Source organism: Alnus glutinosa, chromosome 3, assembly GCF_958979055.1.
Source record: "Alnus glutinosa chromosome 3, dhAlnGlut1.1, whole genome shotgun sequence".
NCBI lineage: Eukaryota > Viridiplantae > Streptophyta > Magnoliopsida > Fagales > Betulaceae > Alnus > Alnus glutinosa.
In genome coordinates this window covers 11,609,395-11,619,917 of record NC_084888.1, presented here as the reverse complement: position 1 = coordinate 11,619,917, position 10,523 = coordinate 11,609,395, and the positions used below count along the sequence as shown (strand labels likewise).

At 34.2% G+C, this 10,523-nt stretch overlaps 1 protein-coding gene across 1 annotated transcript; it reads left to right on the top strand.

The window, feature by feature from the left end:
• The first annotated feature begins 185 nt into the window (after positions 1-185).
• On the top strand, positions 186-3,431 carry LOC133864084 (small ribosomal subunit protein eS30z/eS30y/eS30x). Its single transcript, XM_062300291.1, has 3 exons — positions 186-336; positions 457-594; positions 3,212-3,431. Exons 1-3 carry the CDS (start codon positions 333-335, stop codon positions 3,256-3,258), a joined length of 189 nt encoding a protein of 62 aa, XP_062156275.1. The 5' UTR covers positions 186-332; the 3' UTR covers positions 3,259-3,431.
• The last annotated feature ends 7,092 nt before the right edge of the window (positions 3,432-10,523 follow it).

The window sequence follows — 10,523 nt, the reverse complement described above, 5'->3', positions numbered from 1 at the left end:
AAGTACCGAATACTAACTTTAAAAAAGTGAGAGATCGAATTCAAATAATACTTCGATTCAGAGATTTATTAGACATTTACCCGAAAGAAAAAGAAAAAGAAAAAGAAAAAGACGACAACAATTTTCCTCATTAAAATGCAAACGACGGCGTATAAGGTCAGCCATCTCATTTCTCTTCGAGTAAACCATCCTCAGCCGTTTGATCTTCACGGACCCCCACTTTATATGCTCCCACGAAACACTAACCCTAAAAGAGCAACGGAGGAACACTCGGTCGCCTTTTCTGTGTTTGCCGGCGCGTCCATCAGAGAAAGAAGTACCAAGAGTAAATCATGGGTAATCTGAGCCTCTCTTCCCTGAGTTATTTATTAATGCATACCTTCAAAACATGGTTATGATTATAAATTGAAAATATTGCTATGGAGGATTTTGATTCGGGGTGTGAACTGTGAGCAGGTAAGGTTCACGGATCACTGGCACGTGCCGGGAAGGTGAGGGGTCAGACCCCAAAGGTGGCCAAGCAGGACAAGAAGAAGAAGCCGCGAGGCCGCGCCCACAAGCGCATGCAGTACAATCGCCGCTTCGTCACCGCCGGTCAGTTTATCACTCTATTCCTCTCTCCCATCTTTCTCATTTTTATATGCCTAAAATTTCCATTGATTTTTGAAAGTTTGGAATTAAAAAAAAAATAATTGGGAAAATTTGTATGTGATTATTTATCAGGAAAAAAAAGGGGCAATTAATGAAACCATTTCTGGAAAGACTGAAGTGTCGTTATTACAGTATTTACCTATTTTATTTGTTGTATGGATTGAAAAATGATGTGTTGTAAATAAATTTAGCCGCATCACACAGATCTTAATAAACACTGGAGCTCAACATTTTACACTAGAAAAAACAGAAACATAACAAAAAAGAAGAAGAAGAATATCTGCCTGACCATTTGTATATACATCTATTTTGACATAAATTATAGTCCTATTCTTAATCTTATTGAATTACTCAACAGTATCACGGTCTGCACATTGTTGAAAGAGTAATCTTATGTAGTAGACTGCTATATAATTGGGATGATGCACCAGTGAAACTAAGTTTTTTTCTTTTGCGAGTGCAATGACTGATTTTTACTGTCGCATTATCAAGTTGTCAAGTTGTATGACAACATTATGACAGGTACCCGATATTGGGTAGTGATGTGAGATGAGATTTGATAGCTCTTTTTAGGTTGGAGAGACCACAATGATAGATAATGAATCCAATTAGGGCTGGATACAAACCATAATGACAAATTTCAATACATTATTCAATACCGAACCTTACTCCTAGTCCTAGTCTTATACTAACTTACGAAATAACTACCCATGCAATAAGGAAACTACTTATATCATGGTTCTACCCACGTTGACTAGTCGTGTATAACAAGGATACACAAGGATAACTATTAACAACATACTAACTCTTAACCAAAGTAAATAACCCACAACCCACGTCATAATTGCATGCAGCATCCCACTACCCACATCTAGAGTCCTTCATGTGGCCACGATCTTCATGTGTCCAACTCCCCATGTCTAGCACCTCTAAGTCCTCCACGTTCCCATGTGCTTCATTTATGCTCTCACCTTCCATGACCAAGTAACGTGGCCTAGCATGGTGTGCTGTCCTTTGGGGATTCCTACATGGGTTACCATCACATTACTCTTGTTGAAAGTTCTTTACCTAACAATTCTGTTACTGATTTTGCTGGGTTTAGAATTCTAGGCTGCCTGTGATTAACATGTAGGTTGTGGGTGTGAATTATGGATGGCTAAGGATGGCTAAGGATGGTTTGCTTTAATCTTATTGAATTACTTAACAATATCACGGCCTGCTCATTGTTGAAATTTCTTTACCTAACAAGTTTGTTACTGATTTTTCTGGATTTAGAATTCTAGGGTGCCAGTGATAGCATGTAGGTTGTAGGTGGGTCGATGTATGTGAATTATGGATAGCTAAGGATGGTTTGCTTTATTCTTATTGAACTACTTAACAGTATCACAGCCTGCTCATTGAAGAAATTTCTTTACCTAGCAAGTAGGACTGTACAGACTGGCGTTATTAATCGTTAATAACTACTAACCGCCACAACCCCTAACCGTGTAAACTCATGGTAGGTGGTTGGCTTTTTCCAACTAACTGCCTAGGGCGGTGCAGTTATTGGTAGTAGGGTAGGCAGATGTGGTTTTATATATATACACGACGTTGTAGTGGTGTTTAATACCAAAACAACGTCACAGTCCCAAAACCGTCTAAAACAGGGGGTTCTATTGGGTTTTATTTTATTATGGGGGTTACTTTGTATCTTGGGTGTTTGTTGGAGGGTTTCTATTGTATCTTAGGTTTCATGTGGGTTTTGGGTGTTGTGGGTATGTAGTTTCTTATGGGTTTTTCATGTGGGCTAGCTGAGTTGCTCCTGTGTATACTTCCTGTGTACTTAGGGGCGCCTTATGCTTTTTTTAATGAAATTTTCTTATTTATAAAAAAAAACAGGTCCAAAACACCAAAATATGCCCAAAAGGCTAATACGTGACAGGCGGTTACCTCGATGTAGTTTGGGCATAAATAACCGCTAACCGGCGGTAAAGACGGTTAGTAACAGCCCGCCCTAGACGAGCAGTGCAGTCATTTAAAATTGCTAACCGCCTAAGGCGATGCGGCTGGAGACAATAACCGCTAATCACTACCGCTTGTACAGCCCTATTAACAAGTCTGTTATTGATTTTGCTGGATTTAAAATTCTAGGCTGCCGGTGATAGAGTATAGGTTGTTGGTGTGAATCATGGTTAGCTAAGGATGTTTTGCTATACATGTGAAATTAAGAGTTTTTCTAGTCATGTGAAATGTTCCAGTGGCCGTTGGATCAAATGGGCCATCTCTTTCCTCACACAAAAAGGGGAAAAGGGGCCAAGGGTCGATGTTACGGGTTCAATCTCTCAGTTTTTTTTTTTTTTCGTTTATATATATATATATATATATATAGAGGTAATAGAGATAAGTTGCCCTAAGCACACAAAAAGTAAATATGTGAAAACACTCTCATATGTTAGTCGTATATATCTATCAACCAAAATAAATGACCCTAAATCTATTACTATCGATTGACTGATTTTATATGAGTTGTATTTAGCTATCAAGCAACTGACTAATGAGTCTTTGTTGGTTTCTCCTACAGTCGTTGGATTCGGGAAGAAGCGGGGACCCAATTCTTCAGAGAAGTAAGCGGCTTCCTGTGTTAAGGAGTTTTGTTAGTGGATGCAGTGGTTAATTATGAAACACTAGCTTTATAATTTTTATATTTCAGTACTGCATATTTTCCAGAATTTGTTTTATTTGAGAGACTTTTGTGAGGTTTAAGCTTGGAAGTTATATAGCATGCGTTGATTTCGAGCTTATTATGAGCTTTGTTGTTTGCTTTTTGTTTATTTCTATCTTTTTCCTGGGTGATTCTTACCGATTCTTATCGCTAGGAGGAAAATATATATTGGCTGGGATCCTGTTTTCTTTCGTCAGAAAGAGTAGGAAAAATTCAAATTTAATCCTTGTAATTTCACCCAATCTGAATCTAAAATGGTTTTTGTCGTAAAATAGTTTTAGAGAAGTCATTTTTCAGGAAAATGTGTTTGCTGAAAAAATTTTAGGGTGTTTGTCGCTTGTGAAAAATCTCAAATAATATTTTCATTAAATCATATTAACTTATAAAAATTAATTTTTATTCACAACATAGAAATATTAATGTAAAATAATATAAAAATCATTGGTGACGAGATTTGTCACTAACCGGCAAGATTCCGGCCACTTTCACTGAATTTCGGCTACTATTGTTGGATTTTGGGATAAAGGTCGAGATCCGGACAGTTTCGTCGAAATTTGGGTTGGCCGGATTTCGGCAAAGGTGGTCGAAATTTGGCCATTTGTGTTGGAATTCAGCTAGTAGGCCTGAAGTTGACTGTTTTGGCCAGAATCCGACCAGAGCGGCTAGATTCTGGCAAGATTCTGACAAGATGGTCGGAATTCGACCATTCTGTTCGCTGGAATCTGGGCTAACCGAATTCCAACGAAGGTGGCTGAAATCCGGGGGCAGTAACCGAATATTGTCGGATTCTGACCCTGGCCAGATTTCAGTGGTGGTCGACTGCTTGAACGTGAAGGTCGACTGCGTTGTTTAAAAGAGACTCGAATGCGTTTGCTGTCTGGGAGAAATGATTTACGCTTTTAAAAAGCTTAAATTATTTTCTGAAATTTACTAAGCATTTTTTGTCAAATGGAAATCATTTTTCGGTTAACTACTATTTTTTCTCCCACCAAATACTGAAAAATGTCAAAATTATTTTTCAGAAATCATTTTATACTAAAACAAACAGAGCTAAGAGGAAAGGAAAATGCTACGTGGTCTTTAAGAGTTCATCATTTATCAAATTGCTTTTTAGAATTTAAAATTTAGAAAAAAAATTTACTAATCATTTTTTATTTTTCTTCACTTTTGCAATTGTACTCTTAAACTTTAAAATTTGTTAATTTAATGATTTTATCTTTCAAATTTTTTGTCTTATTTTTTATTTTTATTTTAACCCATTCATTATGATTTTTTGTTGAATTGTGTCAAAATTTTCAAAATACTCATTTTTTTTAAAAAAATATATATATGTGGAAAAAAAAAAAAAACAATTTAGCCCCCTCAAATTACCACCATTTATTCGGAATTTTTTGTCTTTTATTTTAACCCATCCGTTATGATTTTCTGTTGAATTATGTTAAAATTTTCAAAATACTCATTGTGGTGAAATATCTCCATATTACCCTTGACACGTGTCATTTTTCAATTAAAAATTCAAAAAATTCAAAAAAAAAAAAAATTAATTAATTTTTTTTAAAAAATAAAAACTAAAAAAAACATATATTTTTATTTTTCAAAAAATATTGTGATCGACCGAAGGATGTACTGCTTCTATCCATTTTCCTCTCTGTGAACCTGTGGCTCAAGGATCACATGATTTTCTCTCAAATAGAGGATATTTTTAATAGCGGAGCGAGTTTGAACTTGGCTGAGATCAACGAGCTGATTATTGTGAATTGGAACTTGCCGAGCCCAGCTATAAAATTGGTCATCACGGCATTGCAAACAGATGGTGACTGGAGGGGTGTCGGGAAGATTGGGTCACGATTGGGAAATAACGCTACCCCAAGCACAATTTTTTTTAAAAAAATAAAAATAAGAAATAAAATTTTAATTTTTTTTTTTTTTAATTTGTTTGAATTTTTTTTTATATAATTTTTTTTATTTTTTAATTGAAAAATGACACGTGGCAGGGATATTATGGGGATATTTTGTCAAAAGAGGCCATTTTCAAAGGTTTTTGATAGTTTAGGGGCCAGAATGCAAACCTTTGTAGTTTGAGAGGCCATTCAGATAAAATATGGTAGTTTGGGATGGGAGGCTAAATTCCAAGATTCATGCATTAGTATTTTTGCAAAAAAAAAAAAAAGGGTATTTTATGGATTTTGACACTACTCCACTAGAATTTAATGGAAAATTCTAAGAGATAGGTAAAATTGAAAAAATTGAAAGATAAATATATTAAATTAATAGTTTTTAAAGTTTATAAGTATGATCGTAAAAGTGATGAAAAATCAAGTGTTGTAAATGCATTTTTTCCTAAAATCTATCACATCACATTTGCAATGATATCAAATGACTTATTTTGTACTCTTTTCCTTAACTTCTTAATGTTGATGAGTGACAACATATAGCCATCAAACCATGTCATATCCAATAAAAACAAAACATGTGTCTAAATGATGAAGTTAGTTTACATTAGACACACACCATGTTGGATGTGCCGTGTTATTGACATGTCAGCCACAACTGAAAAAAAATAAAAAAGTTAAACCCTTTACTATGGGAGGGATATTGCGTGGCCACTTCTTTCCTGTGGGAGGAGATGATTGCATAGCCATCTCCTTCATTGTAGGAGGGGGTTGGTTGCGCGACAAACTCATTTATTGTGAAGAGGAGGGTAGTCATGCAACCATTCCATCTATTACGGGAGGACTGGTTGTGTGGCCACATATTTGTTATACGAGAGTATGGTTGTGTGATTACTGACTACCAATCCCACAATAAGTTGGGTGATTGTGTGACCACTCCCTTCCTACAACGGTGGAGATGATTGTGTGACTGGCCCTTCTCAAAGGGGTGGGTGCAACCACCATCCTGGTGATTGTGTGACCACTCCCTTAACTAGATTGTTTGATGGTCACATGTCACTCATCACCCTTAAAACGTTAAGGAAATAGGTACCGAAGAAGTTATTTGATAACAGTGCCAGCCTTAGAGAGTAATTTGATAAATTTTAAATTTTAAGGAGCGATTTGATAAAAGAAAAAACCTAAAGGAATACTAGAGCATTATTTCGACAACTAGAACTCCACCTTATTGCCACGTGGTCAATCAATATAGTTAAGGTTAAATATGTTAAAAATAAATAAACAAATAGTTTCTAAAAAAAAAAAAAAAAAGAGCACCGAAGGTGATTGGACAACACTTCGTTAGGTTTCGAAGGTGAATGTACACCACCCTTTAATAGGATTTAAGGATAGTTTGTTTGGGTTTCAAGTTGATTGAACCACCACCTTTTGTAAGATTTTAAGGGTGGCCTGTCCACCTTCTCATGGAGTTTCAGGTTTGTTGGACCCCATGATCACCACCTTGGATAGTGGTAGGCCACTTTAATATATATATATATATATATAATAATAAAAAAATTAATCCTTTTTAACATATATGATTCTTATATATCACTTATTGTCACTTATGACTTGGCACACTGATTATGGTGTAGTACTATTAAAATTAACCCTTAAAAAAAAGAGTATCATTAAAATTAATCTTTTTTGACATTATTTGATTCTTATACATCACTTATAACTTGGCACGCTGATGAGTAATTTTAAGAGTATATTAAGTGTTCATAAAAAATAAAGTAGCTTTTAAAATCACCATTGAACATATGATTAATCAAATGATAATTTTGATCAAATAATGATTTTAAAAGCTACATAATTTTTTGATAGACACTTGATGGACACTTAATGTACCCTTAACTCTACGCTGATTATGGAGTAATTCTAATAGTATATTAAGTATCCATCAAATAATGAGGTGACTTTTAAAATCACCATTTGATCAATTATATGCCCAATGGTGATTTTAAATGTTACCTTATTTTTTTATGGACACTCGATGAACACTTAATGTACATGTAGAGTTACTCCTGATTATAGAGTAAATTTAAATGTCATATAAATGTCTATCAAATAATAAGGTGACTTTGATCAAATGGTGATTTTAAAAGCCACCTTATTAATTATTTGATAGACACTTAATAAACATTTATTGATACGTAGAATTACTTATGAGTATGAGTTATTAATCCCGTGCTCTATTTGGATGAAATAATGATAAAATGAGTAATTTGGAAACTCGAATTTCCCAGGGAGGTAATTGCTGAAATTGAAAATTTATAACTAAAATTAAAATTTTCATGGGTTCTTAGTTCTTACACTCCCTAATTCCACAATTTTCATCATTTTGGATTGTGCATTAGACCATAAATTGAGAGTTGATGTGACCCCCCTTGGCACAAGAAAATAACAAGAAGAATAAAGGATACAGATCATTAGGGCAAAAGCTTTCTTTATATAAGCAGACGGCAGCTGGATTTTCTTGTTTGTCCTTTCTCTGTAGAGCATAGGATAATGCTCAAACTTCGGAAATGAGCATAAGATACCTAGCAGCATAACTTACATTTTAACCAAATAATAATAATAATAATAATAAACAAAGAATTGTTTTGTTTTTCTTGTTGAGTACATCAAAGAAGAACTACAACTAGACACGATAAAGAAGGTTCGATAACTCAACAATAAACCCTAAAACAAACAGAATAAACAAAAATTAAAAAGGAATGTATTAGATGAATAATGCGGTCTTATGGATTCTTGGCACGAACACCAAAAAAGTGTCTACCATTTAAGATGGTTAGACAAGGCGCGAGTAAAGGTATGACCGTTGCGAGATCCTTTCATTGCTACCCAAAGCCCCATACCAAGGGACGCAGATAGAAGCATGACCATCGAATTACCTTTTATCTCTACTTGAACACCGGTTGGGAAACAATAACAAAAATAGAAAAACATAGGAAAGAGTAGAAATAAATCACCAAACTTAAAAACGTAGTAGAAGAGATGGAGAGAACACGGGGGAGCGTGGATTCCACACGTAGGCGCACGTGATCAACTTGCCCACGCGTGAAGATCAGATGGAGGTGTGTGAATCAGCGATGAGAATGCGGGAGGCTACAACAAGGAGCAGAGACGCTAGAGATGATGGTGTTGAAGCGTGTTTGTAGGTGGAGCTAATGATGAAAGACAAATTTAACTCAACAAAAGCCAAATTTGAAACCCAAAGCAGATCTAGCGGGAGGAGACGTCACTACGGAGATTGAGACTGCGATTTTAAAAGGATTAGAGATAGATCTTCAGAAATGATGGATAAAACCTCATAAAAAGAGAGAGAATTTAGAGAAAACTCGTGCAAAGCAAGTTGCTCTGCCATGGATTTTTATGGTTGCACAAAGAAGAAGAAAAGAAGTTAGTGATCGAAAAATATGCATACCTTAAACCTAACATTAGAATGCGGTATTTAGATTCGAAATACATAAATTTCTACTCATGTGATTTTTCTTTTGGCTAAATGAACTAACATCTATACTTGCATAATTTTTTAATTACTCCATTTTTGTGTTAATATTAAATGACCAAATAAAGTACTTTCACAGCGCCCATCATCACTCTAAAATAATAATAATAATAATAACAATTAGAAAAGTAAAATATAAATTTTTAGAATTAAAAATGTCGACAGAAAAGAAAACCAAGTTTTGCTTGAGATGTCTTTTTTTTTTTTTTGCTTTATCTTTCAATTTTTCATCTCAAATAATATTTAGGAATAACTTCACAAAGGGTATCAAATTATACGTCATTTTCAGATAAGGATATTGAACTAGCAAACGTTTCACTTAAGGGTACTCTGTTAGGTTCTGCTGTTAAATCCTAAACCCTAAACAGCAGAACCTAACGGAGTACCCAAAATACCCATAATTTTTGTAGAAAAAAAAAATGCTAAGATCTAGGTGTTGGTAAGAATTTAACGGAATTTACAAAAAAATCCATGCTTGAATCTTAGTACCCTTAAGTGAGACGTTTGAAAACTTGAATATCCCAGTTTGAAACGTTTGCTAGTTCAGTACCCTTATCTCAAAACGACATATAATTCGATACTATTTTGTGAAGTTATCCCTAATATTTATTGATCAATTTTTGTTGACAAAAAAATCTTCTTAATTTATGGAATGCTCCCACCATTATCACCATCTTGCTATTATGGGATCACTATCATTAATTTTATAATTTACTTTTATTATCATTATCATGCTTTTAATTATCAAACATTAAACGATACGACAGCATGCTCCTCTCTAGTGATTGAAAAACAACTATATATGGTTGGAAATACAACTAATCATAACCTAAAATATTAACGTTGTGGGAAAATCGTGCTCTTGTGAGTGAATTTAAACAAATAAAATCAAGAATAATAGCAGGAGGTAGGATTGAAGTTGGAGCAATAAAGTTGGAAACTCAAATCGAGATAGTTCGTAATATTAGACTAATTTAGAGCATTTCTAGTAGCCTCATCAAAATAGCTATTTGGTGAGATAATTTGATAAAAAACATTAAAAAATCACTTCCAGCAATCTCACCACTTTAATCAAAAAGTTTTGGTGAGTAAAAATATTCACCAATTTTGATGAGCAGTATTCACTGACCAACCCTCTCATCAATTTTGTTTCTCTTTCCTCTCTCACATGATCACAACACGTTTTTTTTTTCCTTTCTTCTCTCATCTCCCATCTTTCTCACACGATGATGTCCCTATTTCATGGACATGATGGTTTCTTTATCCCTGACATAAACTTTGTGGTTTTTTCATTTATCTTTTCTTTCTTGAATTGGTTGAGAAGCAAATGAAAACTTCTGTGAATTTCTTAGCAATGATATAATCTCAAGATGAAGATGTATGGTAGCTGGATGTATAAAAAAATTAAATAGAGAAAGAATAAAGAAATCTTAAAAAATATTATTTAAATGAAATAGTGATAGTGAATAGTTAAAATAGTGAGGCTGTAGGGGAACTTTAAAAAAGTGGCTCACCAGAATACAGAAAAATGATTTTTAGTTACTTAAATGTATAAAATTTGATGAGACTATTAAGAATGAATAAAATAATACGTGAGATTTTATATGAAATAATTTAAAATTGTCCGGCTTTTTAGCCAAATAAATTGTTAATAATTCCGACAATTAACAAACTATTCGAACATATAATTATCGTGTGGATCCCGATCCGAGCTAAAAGCCTAGAA

Excerpts from the sequence above, each read along its gene's own strand:
- LOC133864084 (XM_062300291.1), top strand. Across the intron at positions 595-3,211 it reads TCGCCGCTTCGTCACCGCCG|TCGTTGGATTCGGGAAGAAG; the intron begins GTCAGTTTATCA and ends TTTCTCCTACAG.